Genomic DNA, 20190 nt, shown 5'->3' with positions numbered 1-20190 from the left:
CGTAAGCATGAAGGGTTACTTAAAATGTGTTAGTTGTTGAACTAAACCCCGCTAATACCATAACCATTTCTCTCTTAACAAAGGTTTTGTGTATGTATCCCTTTCCAAAAGAAATAAATCAAATGGCCACCAAACTCACCAATCTGAAGAATTTCAGTTAGAGAAGTCGGTTCAACAGATTTTCTGTTTGATAAGTTATAGTGTTACACTCAAATTAGTATGACACGTACACTAGATTTTCTCTATGATATGACATTTCACTCAGGCAACTCATGGTTCTTGAAGTTTGTCAATGCATTTAGAAATTGAAATAGTCTGGTGTTTTCAAAAAAAAAAAAACTAGTAAATAGTCAGCTTCAGTTGAATAAACTTCTTTCACAAGCAAAGAGTAACAGAAACAAGTAATAACAGTTACACAGAAGCACAAGAACTAAAATACGATACACACACAACACCCACACAGATAAGCAACGAGAGAATATTACAGCAATATTGATCTGCTCAACGACCAAGTTGAGCACTTGAAAACGTTGCAGTAGCACCACCACCAGAGCTCATCGATGTTCCAGTACTCGAAGACGAGACATATAGTAGCAACAGGCATTTTGTTAGGAAGATTAGGCATTGGGAACCAGCCGGAGCTAGAAAGAAAGCGAAGCCATGACCGTAGTTACCGTACTTAACACTACGGGTATCAATCCTGAAGGAGAAGCGTGTACTGAAATCTGAAGGCTTACCGATCTACGGATCCACAGAGGAATCCTCTTACCGGAAGTAGCCCAACCGGAACAGCAAGTTTAGTCAATGTTGGTAAGCTCAACAGCTCCGTTTGCTCGGGCATCTCCTTGGTATGCTATTTCAGGACTGTCTTGGTTCAAACGAGTTATGTTGAACTGAACTGAATAGACAAAAGGGAGAATCAAAACAAAGCAGAGGATCGAGATGGACATTTTGCAGGAAAAAATGGTTATTAGCACAAGAGACTAAGAAGGTGCAGTTTGATATGTATACTTCACAACAAGTCAACGACTAAAAACCTAGCCTAAACTCAACCATCACCGGGGAAAGAACAAAGTTATAATCAATCATTCAAGCTACGTAAATAGTTGACCTTAAGAGTAAAACAAAACTAATCTGAAGTGAAATTTTGTTATGGTATTGTTAATGAATATGACATGAAACGTTTAAAATGTGGAAGACATGTTTAGTGCTCATCCTAAGTTGTAGCTTAATATTTATAATCACAAGTCATAACAAAGAGAAAAGGCTTACCAGCAGAATCACAACGAAAAGTGGACAACTCACAATAACCAATACAGGTGGTTCAACTGTTAACTTAAAGAACATGTCAATGACAGTTTGCTTAAAAGTTAAAACAATCATTTAGAATTCAAGAGACAGAGAATGCTGTAGATCTCCCAATAACAAGACATGAGCCCCCAGAGGAATCACTCTCTTCCCAACATCATTCGCAACGCTGAGGTGCTTGCAAGGATCTATCACGAACACTGCATCCACCATCTCACTGGAACGAACATGAACACGTTCAAAACCAATCAGCTGTTTCTCAGGAACACCAGACAAAACCTGAGGCATTCTGGAGTACAACATCAACACATGACTACCGTCCATCTCTCCGGTATTGCTCACGCTGAACCGCACGTCAAACCGAAGAGACTCACAAGAGTTAACCTCCAAATCGTCCAGCTGTAAGTACCGGAGCTGATCTTCTCCCTTTTGGAGAAGCAGTTTCTTGTGTGAAGACTGTGGAACAAGTTCTGATAAGCCAAGTCTGGTTGGTGCTGAAATAATCTTGTAATCGAAGTTGGTGTAGCTTAAACCGGTTCCGAATTTGTAGACCTGAGGTCCGGTATAGAATCTGTACGTTCTTCCTGGATATCCACGAGATGAATCAGCTCTCATGTGCATATCCGACATTGCAACCTCGGTGAATGACTGAGGATACCACGTCATTGGCAATCTTCCACCTGGATTGAAATCACCAAATAAGATTTCAGCTAGTGCTCGTCCACCGGTTTCACCTGGATAACCAATCCAGATGATGCTTCCGATCCTCGGGTCGGTTTTAGCAAAGGTTACATCCACTGGTCCTCCACCGGTTAGAACTAGAATCACTGGCTTTTTACTCACAGCTGCAATGGAAGACACAAGATCTCTCTGTTTGCCAGGCAAAGAAAGACTAACTCGATCCTTATCCTCTGTTTCTTGAGTGAGGTCTAATCCTGCAACAACTATGACAAAATCTGCTCCCTTGGCGATGGCAACAGCTTCACCAAACCCGGTGGCGGAATCACAAGCAACGTCAGAGCAACCAGACGCATAAGATGTCTTCTTTACATACTCAAGAAGTTCCGTGAACAGAGTCTTCCGTTGACACGGCTTTCCTGTATAAGTGCCGCCCATATTGCTTATATTGTTTGCCATTGGACCAATGATTGCTAAAGAAGACACATGGTTTTTCTTCAAAGGCAACAGCTTGTGATCGTTTTTCAGAAGCACAATCCCTTGTCTTGCTGCTTCTAATGCCAACTCCCTGTGGGTTGAGCTACAAATATCATTTGATCCTAAAGTTGCGTAATGTCCTTCTTTTGGATTACCGTCAAAAAGTCCAAGACGAAGTTGAACAGCAAAGAGATTTAGGAGAGCTCTGTCTATTTGTTCTTCGCTCACTTTCCCTTTATCGATGGCAGATTGTGTGTGCCTAACCATGTACGTTCCACAATTTATATCCACCCCTGAAAAATCACCATCTCAAGTTTTCATTTCAAAGACGAAATATTTTACGAAGTCAAAGAAGTGAAAAGAGACCTGCTTTGATTGCATCAGCAACAGCTTCCTCCGCTGAGTTTGTGTATCCTTGGTACTCGAAAATGGTGGCCACAGCATCACAGTCTGATGTAATGTACCTGCAGATGCACATATACAACAAAAACACTCTCCTATAACATTTGACGAAATCAAACTAAAACAAAAAAATAAATGAGTTTTTACCCACCCTTTGAATCCCCATTCAACTCGAGCTTTCTGTAATAAGTCTTCTCGTGCACAAGCAGGCACCCCATTTACTGCATTATATGAACACATCAAGCAGCTAGCTTTACCATCTCTAATACAACTCTCAAATGGGGGCTGATATGTGTCTTCCATGTCCTGGTCTGTGACCTACCAAAACAGAGTAATCTATCAATGTACAGAAAATTCAACAAGAAGTAGATTCAAAAGCCACTAAACTGAATAGAAACATTACAACTAGTTAAACTCCGTTTCATCATCTAAGTTCCCTCAACAAAAAAGCAGCTAACAAGACAAACAAGCTTGGTTGAATACTAAGTGAAAGATACATACCCATAGAGAATGTACGAACCATTATGGACATAAAGACAAAAGGTGCAATCAATAAAGTCTATAGAACCGTTGCATAACTAATAGCATTCTTTGTTTCTATTTTTGGTCAAAACTATCTTAAAAAAAAAACAAAAAGTTTCCAAATTGAAGTTGAATCCACAAGCTTAGTCTTACTCTTACCACAGCATTGAAGTCGTATCTAGTAAAGTTTCCCCATTTCTCAAGATCATAAGCAGTGAAATGCTTGCAACAAGCAGACAACATAAGCTTCTCATCACCATCATCATCACCAAATCTGTTATTCAAAACCTTACTCTTCTTCTTAATTTCCTGAAACCCTCTAACGAACTCAACACCATACTCAGAAACAACCTTAGGATCCTCCCCAGGAGTCTCCTGCCCTCTCCCCCACCTCGGATCCCTAAACACATTAATATTCGGAGCCCAGTAGGTCAGCCCCGCCTGACCGCCGTTGTACATCGCCCTCCCTTCCACCGCCACGGCGGATCCGATCTCGCGCCACAGCGTCCTGTTGAACGACGCCGCGGAGACGATCACCTGAGGGAAGCTCGTGGCGGAGGAGATCGGGCCGACGAACGAGACGCCGGGGCCGTTGTCGGCGAGGCCGTGGAGAGACTCGGACCACCACTCGTAGGGAGGGATGCCGAGGCGTGGCACGGAGGCGGCCGTGTTGGAGAGCTGCCCGATCTTCTCCGGGAGAGTGAGGAGCGAGACGAGGGATTGAGCTCGATGTGCTGTGGAGAGAGAGGCGTCGCAGAAGGGGTAGGAGCTGTGGTGAGGAGGTTGGCATGGGAACTTTGTGGTTTCAGTTTCGGCTATGGCGGAAGTGAAGAAGAGGAGTGATGTGATTAAGGTCAACGGAAGATTCATTGTTTCTTTTTCTCTTCTCCGACGACTCTGTGGAGGGAGAAGAGAAGGAAATGAAGATATTGTTTTTTTTTTAAACCGGTGAAATCTGAAATCAACGGTTGGACCGGGTTGTTACTTTTGCTAACGGTTTCATGGTTTGTTGGATTTTACATGTTACTGAGCTGAGCTATAAGTGGCTACAGCATTTATGGGCCTTTTTGTCAGATTATGGGCCTTATTTATGACTTAGGTCTTCTTATCTAACCAAGATGTATTGTAGAACATGGACCATGTATGCTACTAGATTATCGTACTACAGATCATGGACCATAATTATCCTAGAACATCAACTAGCAGATTCTAGATACATGCTAATTTATCTAAAAGGGCGGGTATATGTTTTGTTTTGTAATTTTTTTAGAAATTTAAGTTTTATATTTGTAGTTTTTAGTTATTTTTTGTACTTTTTAATGTATAATATTTTTAATATAATTAATAAAAAATTTAATCTATTCTATTAGTTTAGCATCATGATTCATGACCAATTGATAAAAAAGTTAGATCCAACTATTTTTATTTATATTACCTTTTTAAAAAAATAAATCATATTTTATAACAGTAACCACCTTTATTAATCAATACATATCTCCTATCCAGAATTCTCAGACCCATTTCTTTCTAATGCAACCGGGTTGTATTTTTCTTTTTGTCAATATTCAACCTTTTTTCTGTTTAATTCAGCCCAAATGCTATTCAATAATTTCAACCTATTTTTCGAATTTCGACCTTTTAATTGATGAATATAACATGTTACTTCATGTAATAAATTTATACAGTTACATTATTGACATAGTATAATGATGTTTTGAGTATTCTTTACAGTATCAGGTAATGCGTATAAAATGTTTTATTATATTATATCCGTTTTATATTTGTTAATAAATAACAATAAAACATTTATTGTAGTTTCACTATCCGCCCTTTTAAAGACGGATCATAATTTAGAAACGCGTATATAGTTGATCATTGTTAATCTAATAACTCAATGACCCAAAAATAATCAAATTCAACATCTAGACTGCGTTATAAAAACATTAATTAAACCATAGTTCCTTTCCATTAATTTGTATAGTGAAAATAATATTTATTAAAGTATAGTATCAATATTATTGTTTTAAAATGATATAATTTTTATTTATTGAACTTCGTAAGGTAGTTGACAGTTTGTAGTATGGAAAATAGTGAATCGGTAATATTTTGAAATTAATGGGTGGCTTTATAAAATGTACATACATCTTAGAAATAGTTACAAAATTATTTTATTAGTAAGAATATTTACTGGAAGTGAATTTATCTGCTGGATCAGATAAAATAAAAAAATATTCACCTAACATTTATAACCATGTATTACGTAAGGATCCGAAAATCTGGAACAAAGGTGGAAGTTAAAAAGCTATTTCATTAAAGTGGTTACATTTATCTACATAATTGTTTAAATGCATTATATTTTAAGTTGGACATAATGCATATCAATTGGACATGTTGAAGAATTAATAGTATTGATTATTAGAGAAGTGGATTTACTGATTTGTCATATTTTCATTAATTTTATAATCATCATTATCTAAAAATATTCTATATTATGCTATCCAAAAATATTTTACATCATAATATTTTTAAAATAAATATAAGTCCATGTATATAGTTTTATTTGTATATTAATGTTTTAAATATATTTTACGTAATAAAAGATATTTTATCAAAATAAAAAAATTGTTTTATATAATTTTTTAATATTTAATTGATTAATCAATATTTCGAAAACATAAAAATAGTTTATTCTAATAGTTTTTGAATTGATAATATATTTCTTTACATTTTTTGTAAAATTATTAAGCTCCCAAGTGCGAATAAAACACCTAATTTATATTTTATTTACAATGATTTTAACTATTCATGAGTTAGATTCACCACTGGGTGGCACTATGATGACATTTTAATGTTATGTGTTTGTAATTCATATACACCACAAAATACTTATTCATATATTGAGGAGTTTAGATCTCACTTAGTTTCATTATTTGATTTTTTTTAAATCATAGATAAAATATTGATTCATCATTCAGATGTGTTTTCTTTACCAAACAAAAATGTTAAAGAACAGTATATATATAGAGGCAATAATGATGTCGGAATGGCTTAATAATGGAGTGAGGATGGCGTAGGAGACAGTGCATTGCAGTGTCTGCATCTCTAAAGTGAGTGTACACAAACTCTCACGCAAAACAGTAGACACATTTTTATTTTGACTCTCAGAAAAGGCCTTCGATCTCTTTGACCTGACAGTCTTTTTTTCCTTCCCCCATTTCTAGACAAGCATATTGTACATACATCAATAAATGTGTTTCAAGTATTTAAGTGCATTCACATGTAATAATTTACGGACCTATGTCAATCTGAGACACGGGTGTTCATTTTTATGGTAATAAGGCAGTGATGTGGGATACCAGTGGAACTGGAGTACCCTTCTCGATATTTAAACTCATGCAGTCACGCATAATACTATACAAGGTTTCTTCATGTTAAGATTCAATGCTAATACCATTTATGTATCGAGTGACAACTAGTCTATCAGGATCACCATCACTTATTCGTTGATGAATCTGACTATTCATGAATAATCAACTAGATTTACAAAACGTATAGACCCCTCAGACACATATAATATAAGAAGAGTAAAGAAAAGGGCAAGATGGTGTTCATTCATTTTGGCCGGGACAGAGTATGTGGGTCCTAACATTTTCAAATTTAAAATAAGAAATAATTAATTTCGTACGTTATTTTAATTGTTTGTCCTTAATTACAGAATTTTCCTTTTCGCGTTTGTCTTAATTAAATAAGTTTAATTTTCTTATGTCGGTCTTACCGTATTATTCATGGCTTGTTGTTGGTGACAATGACGCAGATTCATTCACCTTGGTCCTGAGATGTAAGTATAATCAAACAGTACATAAGTTATAACAAAAGTCAAGAACAATAAGTGACAGGATCCATATCAGTCTTAGGCCTATCCTTATAGGTTTGTGTTGGACCACGGAACAAAAACCAAAACACTTTGGCTAGTTGACATTTATTTACCTAAAATGTAAAATTTAATTACAGCTCACACCAATCTACTTCATTCCCTTATACATATATTCATTCCCTTTATACACAAACTCTGCTCTCTTTCACTCTATCAAATAACAGAGTTCAGAAGCATTGATAGAGAGTGGGTGAGATGGACATGGAATGGACTCAGATGAGTACGCAAGAGAGCAACGTTAATCTTGATGGTAACAATATCGATTTCTTCCCAAGTGGACGTAACTTAGAATATCTCTGCTTCAACAACCCTCTCCAAGAAGACGACAACAACATTGATCACACATTCTCTTCTTTGATGGATCTCATCTCTCAACCGCCTCCATTGCTTCTTCACCAACCACCACAACCGTCGTCATCTCCTACTCCGTTGTTCTCCTCTTCTTTCGAGTATCCTTTTCTCGAGACGTTACAAGATGTTATGGAATCCCCTTATTATCCTCCATTGGAGGTTTCAGCTTCTCAAGAAGGCAACAGTAATGACAATTCTTCACCATTGATGGAGGAAAGCAAGAGCTTCATGAGAGAAACGAACAAGAAAAAGCGTAATAGGAATGTTGTAGGTCAACCCTCTAAGAACCTCATGGCGGAGAGACGGCGGAGGAAGCGGTTAAATGATCGACTCTCCATGCTCCGATCCATTGTCCCCAAAGTCACCAAGGCAATGTTCCATAAACCCTACTTTCATTTTATTTTATTTTTACTAGCTTTTTGTTTATCAAAAGTCTTTTCTGAATTTACTTTCTAGTCAACTTACATGTATGTTTTATTCTTGTTGGATCCTTCCTCAACACAGTTCAATGACAAGGTCTATTAATTTTCTTGTGAGAATCTGTATGTACTTGAGTTTACTAAAATTTACTTGAATACTATTTACCCATTATTGATAGAAGGGAAGTAAATAAAAAAATGATTGATTGACTCTGATAATAAATTCAGATGGATAGGACATCGATACTAGGAGATGCCATAGATTACATGAAGGAGCTTTTGGAGAAGATTAACAAGTTGAAAGAACTTGGAAGCAACTCTGATCTCAAGGACAGCCTCACTACAGACCAATCTATGGTCAGAAACTCCCCCAAGGTAAAAATAAAATAAAATACATATTCTCTTATTCTCTGTTTCATTTGTTTTGATGTCTCACAGACACAACCCCTCACAAATCAGTTGTTACAAAATAACTCTTGACTCATTCTTTTGCTGTACATTTTTGTTTTTACCCTTCTGTTTTGCAGTTTGAAGTGGATCAAAGAGAAGTTAATACACACATAGATATATGTTGTTCTACAAAACCTGGCTTGCTTCTATCAACTGTTGGTACATTAGAGATTAATCTAGGCTTGGAGATTCAACAATGTGTCATTAGCTGCTTCGGTGACTTTTCATTACAGGCTTCTTGTTCAGAGGTACATATATTATTATTAACACATTGATTTAACGAAACATTATTATATGTATATATTGTTTGACGAATACTAACACACAAATATAGGTTGCTGGGCAGAGAGACTGCATTACTTCGGAAGACATAAAGCAAGCATTGCTCAAGAACGCAGGTTATGGAGGAACATGTTCCTAGGAAGATTTATAGTTACGATAATATAAAATAAAGCTGAAAGATTGCTTTATCTCGAATATTTTGATTTTTCTTAGGGAAATATCTTTCAGTATTGTAATAACAGAACATATTGTTCAGAACGTAACCATTAGTCCCTGTCCCTTAGTGAACGACTAATCAAAACTATCGCCAACAAACAAAACAAGTACTAGAGATAGAAGAGTTCAAGTCGAGGCCCATAAGGCCTACGTTATATTAGATAAAAGCTTATCTCCAAGTTAAAAATGTTTTAGAAGACACATTAAATATACACTAAAAGCCCAAACTAAGCCCACCAAGGTTTTGACCTAACGATCGCCGTCTTCTTGCTCTTTAAATAGCTGCGCCTAACGATAACCCTAATCAAGCTCTCAAAAGAATCATGCTTTAATGTCCGAGAAACCATTTTTTTACACATGCTTTTTTTTTTTCTTGTCTTCTGTGATTTGTTTTATGGTTTTCTGGTGTCGTGGTTTAGGATCGGAACTTGGGCTTGGAGTTAGAGTCTAGCGAAATCGTCTGTTGATAGAATTCAGATAGATTCATCACGGTTTTCATTGTATTTGTTTAATCAGATGATAATGTGATTATATGGAGCGGTGATTCAGGCAGCCTACTTGTTAAATAAACTATGACATGAGAGGTGTTTAACTGCTCCTAGAACAAATCATGCTTCTGCTCTTCAGACTTGCTGAGATTTTTTAATCTTTGAAGCCGGTCTAGTAGTCTTAAGCACATCCTTTTCAACCGTATCGGTCTTTAAGTCATAAATTGCCTCTCAATCTTCAGAGAAACAAATACGTAAAGGTTCCTAGAATTCTTAGGCCCATTTGTAGGCCTTTTCAAGTAATGGGTTTTCTCTACTAGAATTTTGTTTATTGGATCGATGAGAGTTATTGATAAGCTGGATTGAAGTGATATAAGGAGCGGTGATTCAGGCAGCCTACTTGTTAAAAAAAGCGTGACGTGAGAGGTGTTTAACTGCTCCTAGATTAAATTATGCTTCTGCTCTTCAGACTTGCTCAGATTATTTTTAGTCTTTGAAGCTGGTCTAGTAGTCTTAAAGCACATCCTTTTTCAATCTTTGCTTTCCAATCGTATTGGTCTTTAATAATAAATTTTGATCTAAGTTGGTCCTGGTCTGATTCCAAATCAGTCCAGTTTAATCTTGTGGATTATATAAATTGAGCTTTTTAATCTGATGCCTGCCCATTGCTTTAGTATTTCCTCTGCCGATCTCCTTGCAATCTCCACATTGTTCTGACCAATAGCACTAAGCATTTTTTTCAAGAGCCTGACCATGCTGTTCCAAATATTCCTTTATAATGCCCTCCAAACATGGGTGAACAGCATCTGAAAGTTGACAAAAATTATTCAGTCATACGACGTGGACTCTACTAGCTGGTATCATCGGACTTCTTACTTATAATAATTAAGCCTAAGATATAATAATTGATCATCTGATACAATTTTGTGTGTGTTTTAATTATTTAGCACTGATTAAGATCACGGTTGCACTTATATAAATATAATAACTTTGCATTATATTAATTATTTTATCATAAGGAATCATGATTTCGTAACAATGAAACAACTCTTCCATTTCATATTCGAACCGTTCCACAAAAGAAAAGTATTTCTCCATCACTATTTTATGTTCCAAATTACCTGTATACGTACATGGTATACTGTTAAAATAACCAATCATGTAGCAAACGAAATGGGCAATCACATATGTCGGTAAAAATTTAGCCAAACTGGGATTATTTTCTATTAAAAGGAACGGTGAACCAAAATTTATGCAAACTTTAACACTTAAATTATTTTCTTTCGGTAGGTTAGAGCACTAGAGCTTCGTGCAATTAGGTCGCAACAAGGACCTCAAAATATAAGATAGTATGTGCTATTTACTAAGTTTACTAATCGTAACTAAAGTAATCGTATAAAAAATATGATGTGTTAGTGCTTGCTTCCTATTTCTCGACCTCTATAGATTTCTTTTCCATAATGATATTGTTATATATTGCGTCGCACCCAGCCACCATCCACTATCTTTCCTTGTCTTTGTCCCAAACAAAACAAGTTTTATACTTACTATATTCCTTTTTTTGTGCAACGATGAATACTATATTCTAAATTGCGGGTTTAATTCATATACCATCTTCTACTTTTTTGTTGGCTTTTCTACTGGTACTTTCTTTTGAAGTTACAAAAGCTACAACAAATTCTTTAATATATCTAGTTCAATATAAATACTTATAACCATTAACCACAAATCAATATTTCTCTTCAAATTACTTTTTGGTAATTGGCATACTCTATGGAATACCGAATTATACATAAATGTATCAAGACGAATCCTACAGATTATTAGAATATTCCCTGTTTTTTTGGGGATCACATGATATATTGATAATCTATATCGGGAAAAAATAAACCATCTGTAGTTAGGAGTTTGAATGATGGGATCATGTTGTACTTATTTACCTAAGATGGAATATGTTTTGATTCACTAGATCGCATGATTAAGAAATAATAGAGGGAAGAACTTTTTTGGCTATGAGTTTTTTTGGAAAACTAATCTTCAAATTAAATACATTAACATACAAAAATTTAAACTGGATATATCCAATAAATTGTTTTCATAACGTTGAAATCAAACTCTTGGAAATTCAATTTGACTATCTATTCTAGTTGATTCCAACTAAGATGATCTATCCTTATTCAAAAATTAGATATATACTTTAATCAAGGCTGGCTAATTAAGGCTGCTTGGTTCCAGCATGACATATTTAAGATTAAAAACCTTTAAAGGCAAACTTGATACTCAAGTAGTTTGTCCATATCTCTAAACTTCCATTTCCTGCGTGCATGTAATGATAAGTTACTCCTAGGAATATTTATAACTAATATTTGTTTGGTATGTACACGAACATATTTTATACAGAGAATGCATGTTACTCCATCTCTATTTGTAGAGTCAGTATATATTTAATATATGTTGTAGCCATTATATTTTTAAAATGGTGTGAAAAAACGTTAAAAGGGACATCACTCGGATCCTCTAATTAAAAAGTTTTTAATTAAAACGCGCGTGACCCAACGCGCCTTTAAAGTTTTCTCTCAACCCTAATTATCCTTGCTTTCGAATCGTCATCTTCACCAAGCCTCTCCGGCGCCGTTGGGCGGTGAGAGAGGGACCACTTTCTTCCCGCTATGTCCATCTCCATCTCATCCTCTTGGTTCTGCTATCTTTGTCTATCTTCTTTGCTCGGTCTTCTGGATTCGGAGAAGTCTTCCTCCGGATAGTCAGATATCAGAGGCGTCTCTGATTCTTCTGGAACTCCGGCGAGGCTAGTCGAGTCAGCGTTATCAATGGGAGCCTTGGATCTTTCGGTAGAAACTGACTGCGCTCAATCTGGGTCAGATCTGAGATCCGAGACCTGCTGGAGCAACGGATGCGTCGCTGCCGTTCCTGTTCCTGCCTCGTCGTCTCGCTCCAGTCAGCTTCCTCTAACGGCATGCTCCAAGGTTTCGTAGAGCTCCTCCTCTCTGTTTGAGTGAAAGGTGGTAGTGAGGTGTACCACTGAGGACCTCTGTTTTAGTTCAAGACCCAACAACCATGACGATCTTACGGTAATCGTTTAGTTCCTCTTCTTGCTCCCGGTCTTTGTTCAGTAAGGTTTTGAGGACAATCTGAAGTCAAGGAGTCAATTGCATCTAGCCGGAGCCTTCTTTTACCAATTGTATTGTCTGTTTTTCAAGGAGTTTAATACTCCTTCTGTGCTTCATTCCCATGTTCCTTTGCTCCAACAGTCGCTCTGATGTAACATCGACGTCCTTGCCGTTCTTATGTGTCGCGTGGCCGGAGGGAGCCAGCTTAGACCGTCCACGCTTGACCGTAACTTGGGCTTCAGTTTCTGCGGTATTGGCTCGGGGTTGCATTCTTGTTTTCTGTTGAGATAGCTGTGGTTTACTCGGTCGACGTCCTCCTCCAGTGGTGCGCCGGGGTGTTCGCCAGCCACCGCCGTTGAAGCCTGCTGGAGCCACTTCGGTGAGTGTTCGGTTGAGTTTACTCTAAGCTATACTTTTGCTTGTTGGTTAATCCGTGCAAAACAAGAAGTGCATTGGATTGGGAGCTTTAAAATGTTGTTTCTTGTTCTAGTTTGATCTATGAACTTCATGCTATCCATGTTTGGAAGCTTGGATTTAATTCTTAGGTTTTTAGGGATTTTTTTAAACTTTTTGCGGTCCCTAAAAATCAAACCGGCTGTCAAAGCAGGCTATGGCTGCAAACTTCTTGTAACCAAATCATCATTCATAGTAATGATATTTACCATTTAGCAAAAAAAGAAAAAACGTTAAAAGTAGTCGAATAAAAAACATGTGGAAAAGGGTTTCAAACTTTGATAGGCTTCTTTGACAAAAGAAAAACTTTGATAAGAACGATTTTTCAACAAAAGATGAATCATCCATTAGCTAATTGGGTCTGGCTCATGTTAAAAAAAAATCCTAAAAAAAAAAAACCTAACATAGCATGTCTATGGACTGTAGATCATTAGTGACGTGGAGATACGGTAGGTTATCGACTTATCGTGTATCATGTGTACTTAGCATCGGAACAAATGTTATTTTCTATGATCATTCTTGTGAGTTATAACATTGTCCTTTTAAGCAAAAAAAAAACATGGTCCATCTAATTAATCTAAGTATTTTCTCCTGTATATATACGTGCCTACGTGGGCATATATCATATAAGTGGGAATGAACATGCAATGAAGAAAAGAGAACTAAAAGAAGGACAAATGGTCATTAACCTTTATTTAAGTACGGCCACATGTTTAGTAACCAAATAAAACATATAATTCAAAATTAGCTCACAAAATGGGGTACAGAAGTGAACACGCATAAGTCACAAAGAGAGATTTTAAAAGGAAAAAGAAAGCAATAACATTTAACTTTATATGAAAATAGGAAAATCAGAGGGGGTACTGTGGCCCTTGTAATTCTAAGGGGCAAATTGTTTGAACAAAGACTTTCCACTAACATCAAAATTTTCATTATATATATGAGAAGAAGCACCACGAAAACAAAACAAGATTCTAAGAGTTTTGAATGCAAACAAAAGAGCAAGAAAGAAAGAGAAGATTATACTACATAGAAAAAGGGAGATAGCAGATGGAGTGGAGGAAATGGTACTTAGATGCAGTTCTTGTTCCATGTGCTTTACTTTTGATGTTTTGTTACAATATCTACTTGTGGTATAAGGTTCGAACCGAACCTTTCTCTACCATCGTCGGCACTAACGCCCGTGCTCGTCGATCTTGGGTTGCCGCCATCATGAAGGTATACCTAACATTCAAAAAACGATTTATATCAAAATATAGTTTCAAATCATATAATTTTGTTGATAAACGTTTGTTTTACAACGGACGAAATGTGGATGTAGTTATACTTATTGTCATAATAAGTAGTAATTGTAAACTATAAGGCTCTGTTTCTTGCTCTGTAAAACTTAATTCATTCATTGAAAACATATGGCATTATATAGCCTACAAACGTCAATAGATAACTCCGAAACTTAAGCATAGAAAACCAAGATAACTCCTAACAATACTTGAGCCTAAAGACTCGAAAAGATAATGACTAAACACCAAAACGATAACGACCAACTTCAACTCTATCATCTCCTTTATTCTCGCATCTCATTTGCTCCAACAAACCCTCCCTAAACTAAGCTTGGTCCACAAGACTTAGCTTACTCGTTGCAGAGCAAATTCCAAGCTTGTCTCTCAAATCTTCAAACACTTCTCGTCGTAACGGCTTCGTTAGGATGTCTGCTACCTGTTCTTGAGTGTCACAATGTTCCAAGCATATCTCTCCATTGTTAACCAGTTCTCTCAAGAAATGAAAGCGTACTCCAATGTGCTTACACCTCCCATGAAATACTGGATTCTTAGACAGCTTGATTGTTGAAGTATTGTCACACCATATGACCGTGCCCCCTCTCACCAGATGTCCCAACTCCTCCAATACTCTCTTAAACCACACTGCCTGACATGCACAAACTGATGCTGCAACGTACTCAGCTTCAGTAGTTGAAAGAGTAACGATTGGTTGCTTCTTGGAAAGCCAAGCAACTGCTGCTCCATCCATAAGAAAAACATATCCTGTAGTACTCTTTCGACTTTCAACATCCCCTGCAAAGTCACTGTCAGTATAGACCTGTAGCTCACCACTTCCTCCTCGCCTGTACCAGATTCCGAAGTCTATGGTTCCTCTTATATATCTTAAGACTCTCTTCGCTGCTTGAACATGAAGCTGTGTCGGTTTTGACATAAAACGACTCAACAGACTTACTGAGAATTGCAGGTCTGGTCGAGTGTTAGTAATGTACATAAGGCTTCCAATGATCTGCTTGTAGAAAGTCTCATCAACTCGTACTCCTCCTTCATCCATATCAATCTTACTTCCAGGAACCATTGGATTTCTGACTGAGTTGCAATTCTCCATTTCAAAACGTCTCAGAATTTCAAGAGCATATTTTGCTTGACAGACATGTATTCCATATGTCGTCTGCAACACCTCTAAGCCCAAAAAATATCTCATCTTGCCTAGATCAGTCATATCAAACTCCCTTTGCATTGACTTCTTGAACTCTTCCATCATCTTGAGATTATTTCCTGTATAGATGAGGTCATCTACATATACACTCACAATCAATGTATCACCATGTTCTGTTTTTAGAAACAGAGTTTCTTCATTCTTCGACTTCGTGAATCCATCCTTCTCAAAGTATTCTTCAATACGGCTGAACCAAGCCCTTGGTGCCTGTTTCAAACCATACAATGCCTTGTGCAGTTTGTACACCTTGTCCTCATGTCCTGCTACTTCGTATCCCTTAGGTTGCTGTACATAAACTTCTTCTGCAAGAATTCCGTGAAGAAACGCAGACTTTACGTCTAGTTGATGCACCTCCCAAGCTCTTTGTGCCGCAGTTGCAAGAATAGTTCTGATGGTATCCATTCTAGCGACTGGAGCATACACCTCTGTGTAGTCTATTCCATGTTCTTGCGTGTATCCTTTAGCCACCAACCTCGCTTTGTACTTGCTCACTTCTCCATTCTCATTAAGCTTGGTTTTGTATAGCCACTTCACACCAATGCACTTTGCATTCTCTGGTAAACTTGATAGCTTCCAAGTTTGATTCTTCACGATTGAGTCCATCTCTACATCCATAGCTTCTCTCCACTTTAAGCTTTTCTCTGCTTCTTCAAAGCTAGTTGGATCCGTAGAGTTGAATTCTACCATGTTAGCCATGTGCAACTCATCCTCATCGTCCATGTCTGCTCCCTCAGTGACGTAATCACTCAAGTAACGAGGTCGTCTAGTGACTCGTCCCTCCCTAGTTTGGACACCCTGCTCGTGGTGTGGCTCTTCTACTGCTCCTACAGGTTCTGGTGCAGGTTGTTCTGGTTCGATGTTAGCCTCTGTTGCAGGTACTGGGGCTTCATCATCACTGTTTTCTTCCTCACTTTCTTCCCAATATACATCATCATCGTTCCAAGTAAGAGTGGACTCAGGCTGATGATCCTTTTCTCCTTCCCAGTTCCATCCTTTATTTTCCTCAAATATCACATCCCTGCTCACTATTATCTTCTTCATCGTTGGGTTGTAGAGCCTATATGCCTTTGATTCTTCAGAGAAACCGACTAGCACACATGCCATGCTCTTATCATCAAGTTTGCTGCGTTTTACATCTGGAATATGGACATGACCAATGCTTCCCCATACACGAAAGTGTTCTACACTTGGTTTGACTCCATTCCACGCTTCTTGGGGTGTGATGTTCTTTACTGCAGTTGTAGGGCATCGGTTTAGAACATAGTATGTCCAGTTTGCAGCTTCAGACCAGAAGAACTTCGGTACTTTCTTTGCTGAGAGCAATGACCTCACCATATTCATCACTGTTCGATTCTTCCTCTCTGCAATACCATTCTGCTGTGGAGTATATGCTGCAGTCAGTTGTCTCCTAATGCCTTCTTTATCGCAGAAGTCTGTGAATTCCCTTGATGTGTACTCTCCTCCTCTATCAGTGCGCAGGCACTTGATGCTTCTACCAGTTTCTGTTTCCACCTTCTTCTTGAATATCTTGAACTGAGTAAATGCTTCTGATTTTTCACTCAGAAAATATGCCCATGCTTTCCGACTGTAGTCATCAATGAAACAGAGAATGTATTTCTTTCCACTAGGAGACGTTGGGCTAATAGGTCCACAAATATCAGAATGAAGCAACTCAAGTATCTCTTTAGCTCTCCATGTACTTTTCTTAGGAATTGCATTCCTTGGTTGCTTTCCCACTAAGCAGTCAGAGCATGTGAAGCTCTGCGTACCGAATGTAGGGAGTCCCCGCACCATGTCTTTGCTCTGCAATGTTTTCATCCCTCGATGGCTAAGATGACCGTACCGTTCATGCCACAGCTTTGGCATATCTTCTGCTTCTGTTTGAAAACAATGCTGCTTTGATCTCTCTGCATCTCCTGTCTGGTCTATCAAAGTGAATAGCCTGTTTGTACTCATCTTGCTTTCAACCAGTAGACCTCTTTCATCATGATAAATTTTGCAGGTTCCCTTTTGGATGACGATGGAGATGTTCTTCTCTTGCAGCTGTCCCAGACTTAGTAGGTTATTTTTGAGTTCCGGAATGTAGAAAACATCTCTGATTGTATAGGTTGTGTTCCTGAGCACAATCTTCACACTTCCTTTTCCAACAACCTCCATCTTCTTGTTGTTTCCAAGTTTGACTGAGTGTCTAAACTTCTCATCCACTGTTGAGAACAACTCTCTACTTCCACTCATGTGATTTGAGCACCCTGAGTCAAGGAACCATGTCGTCTTCTTTGTGATCTCTTTTGCTCCTGGTTGAGCCATCAACACCAGATCAGTATCAACTCCATCGTCGTCCTCATCTACTTCTATATATGCCATTAGTAGCATATCTTCATTATCCTCAGCATAGTTTGCTTCTTCCTCCCACTTTGGGCACTCATATTGAAAGTGTCCAAGTTTATGGCACTTGTAGCATTCCACAGTGCTTCTGTTTGTGAAGCCTCGGCCTCGTCCTCTACCTCTGCCTCTTCCATTGAAACCTCTTCCTCTGCTGTTTCCCATTCCTCTTCCTTGAGTCACACTCAACAGCTTATCTTCTTCCTTCTCTGGTTTTCTGAACTTCTGTTCATGAACCACTAAAGAACTCTGTAGTTCTTCCAGTGTGATGTTCTCGATCTCCTTAGACTCTTCTATGGAAACCACCACGTACATAAACTTCTCACTTAGGGTTCTGAGTATTTTCTCTACCACCTTCAAGTCTGGCATCTCCTCTCCATTACTCCTCATCTGATTCGTAATTGCCAGGACTCTTGTGAAATACTCTTCCACCTTCTCAGAATCTTTCATCTCAAGTAACTCAAAATCTCTTCTGAGTTTCTGCAACAACGACCTCTTCACACGGTCGTTTCCTCCAAACTTCTTTTTCATCGATTCCCAGATGATCTTGGACGTTCTCCTATCCAAGATCTGTTCAAACGTTACCCTATCAATGGATTGATAAAGGTAATGTTTCACCTTGTGATCATCTGTCTTAGCGCTGTCAAGTTGCTCTTTCTCCTCGGCCGTCAACGTTGTCACGTCCGTTGGTTCTTCGAAGTCTGTTTCAATCGCACTCCATAACCCCTTGCTTCGGAAGAAATTCTCCATTACTTCGCTCCAGTGATCCCAATGACCATCGAACTGTGGTAGTTTCATCTTATCGTCTCCCATCTCTTCGACTTTGATTCTTTGATCAAGAAAGCTCTGATACCACTTTGTAAACTATAAGGCTCTGTTTCTTGCTCTGTAAAACTTAATTCATTCATTGAAAACATATGGCATTATATAGCCTACAAACGTCAATAGATAACTCCGAAACTTAAGCATAGAAAACCAAGATAACTCCTAACAATACTTGAGCCTAAAGACTCGAAAAGATAATGACTAAACACCAAAACGATAACGACCAACTTCAACTCTATCATCTCCTTTATTCTCGCATCTCATTTGCTCCAACAGTAATCGTCTTATTGGTCTAGGCGAAACATAAGTTTAATTTGTTGAACATGAATATATATTGGTGACTGCAAATTTCACATGAAGATTGTAAGAAAATACAGCTGTTTCTGCAAATAAAGTTAATAGTGTATATATGGGAATAATAGTAGGAAACTAGGAATTATATGTTGTTGTTTTTTTACTAAAAAGAAAACATATAATTCCTAGTTTTCTACGTATTGATATAGTCACTTCGACGTATGAAATTTATTATATGAACATATATACATCATATAACTTGTGTTGAGAATATGTTTATATAAAATATATGAATGTGTTGCTCAGGACAACGAGAAGAGAAACATCTTAGCGATACAAACACTCCGAAACACGATAATGGGAGCGACGCTAATGGCCACAACTTGCATCCTTCTCTGCTCAGGCCTCGCCGCCGTTTTAAGCAGTACTTATAGTATCAAGAAGCCTCTGAACGACGCCGTATACGGTGCTCATGGTGACTTCACAATGGCAATTAAATACGTAACCATACTCACAATCTTTCTCTCCGCCTTCTTTGCTCATTCTCTCTCCATTCGCTTTATCGGCCAAGTCAACATCCTCATCAACGCTCCTCAAGAACCTTCCTCTGATGATTTTGGTGGAATAGGAAGCTTCGTGACTCTCGAGTATGTCTCTGACCTACTCGAAAAAGCTTTCTTGCTTAACACTATAGGTAATAGGCTTTTCTACATGGGCTTGCCTTTGATGCTATGGATCTTTGGGCCTGTGCTTGTGTTCTTGGGTTCTTCGCTGATGGTTCCGGTTCTTTATAACCTCGACTTTGTTGTTATGTTGAGTAATAAGGAGAAGGGTAAAGTGGATTGCCATATAGGTCCTGAATTCTGATGGTCATTGCTCTCCTTAATTATATATTTAATTTTGATGTTGAATATATAATGATTAATAATAAACTTTATTTGTGTTCAGTTCCAAGTGTTTCAAGTTAATCGTTTGACTCTCTTGTAATTGGAGATGTTTATCGTGTCTCATAAAAAGACAAATATAGAAAAAGTAACTGATATGTGTTCCAAAAGAAAAAGAAAGAAAAAAGAAAGAGTAACTGA

General features: G+C 37.7%; 3 protein-coding genes and 2 non-coding genes across 5 annotated transcripts; 4 read left to right on the top strand and 1 right to left on the bottom strand.

Annotated features, from left to right (window-relative positions):
• Positions 1-1280: 1280 nt before the first annotated feature.
• On the bottom strand, positions 1281-4337 carry LOC108817483 (probable beta-D-xylosidase 6). Its single transcript, XM_018590186.2, has 4 exons — positions 3547-4337; positions 3017-3183; positions 2830-2927; positions 1281-2756 (listed from the first exon to the last, which is right to left on the bottom strand). Exons 1-4 carry the CDS (start codon positions 4255-4257, stop codon positions 1384-1386), a joined length of 2349 nt encoding a protein of 782 aa, XP_018445688.1. The 5' UTR covers positions 4258-4337; the 3' UTR covers positions 1281-1383.
• Positions 4338-7468: 3131 nt separating this feature from the next.
• Positions 7469-9129, top strand: LOC108816265 (transcription factor bHLH61). The gene is made up of 4 exons (XM_018588840.2): positions 7469-8041; positions 8320-8466; positions 8619-8789; positions 8876-9129. The coding sequence occupies exons 1-4, from the start codon at positions 7517-7519 to the stop codon at positions 8960-8962; spliced, it is 930 nt and encodes a 309-aa protein (XP_018444342.1). The 5' UTR covers positions 7469-7516; the 3' UTR covers positions 8963-9129.
• Positions 9130-9586: 457 nt separating this feature from the next.
• LOC130498230 (small nucleolar RNA snoR77) lies at positions 9587-9719 on the top strand. Its single transcript, XR_008937151.1, has one exon. It is a non-coding gene; the product is annotated as a small nucleolar RNA snoR77 (small nucleolar RNA).
• Positions 9720-9916: 197 nt separating this feature from the next.
• Positions 9917-10052, top strand: LOC130498231 (small nucleolar RNA snoR77). The gene has a single exon (XR_008937152.1). It is a non-coding gene; the product is annotated as a small nucleolar RNA snoR77 (small nucleolar RNA).
• A 4013-nt stretch (positions 10053-14065) lies between these two features.
• On the top strand, positions 14066-20052 carry LOC108816731 (uncharacterized). Its single transcript, XM_018589299.2, has 2 exons — positions 14066-14326; positions 19412-20052. Exons 1-2 carry the CDS (start codon positions 14159-14161, stop codon positions 19970-19972), a joined length of 729 nt encoding a protein of 242 aa, XP_018444801.1. The 5' UTR covers positions 14066-14158; the 3' UTR covers positions 19973-20052.
• Positions 20053-20190: the final 138 nt, after the last annotated feature.

This window comes from Raphanus sativus, chromosome 7 (assembly GCF_000801105.2).
Source record: "Raphanus sativus cultivar WK10039 chromosome 7, ASM80110v3, whole genome shotgun sequence".
NCBI lineage: Eukaryota > Viridiplantae > Streptophyta > Magnoliopsida > Brassicales > Brassicaceae > Raphanus > Raphanus sativus.
Note: the sequence above shows the minus strand (reverse complement) of the source record. Positions and strands in the feature narration are given on the sequence as shown.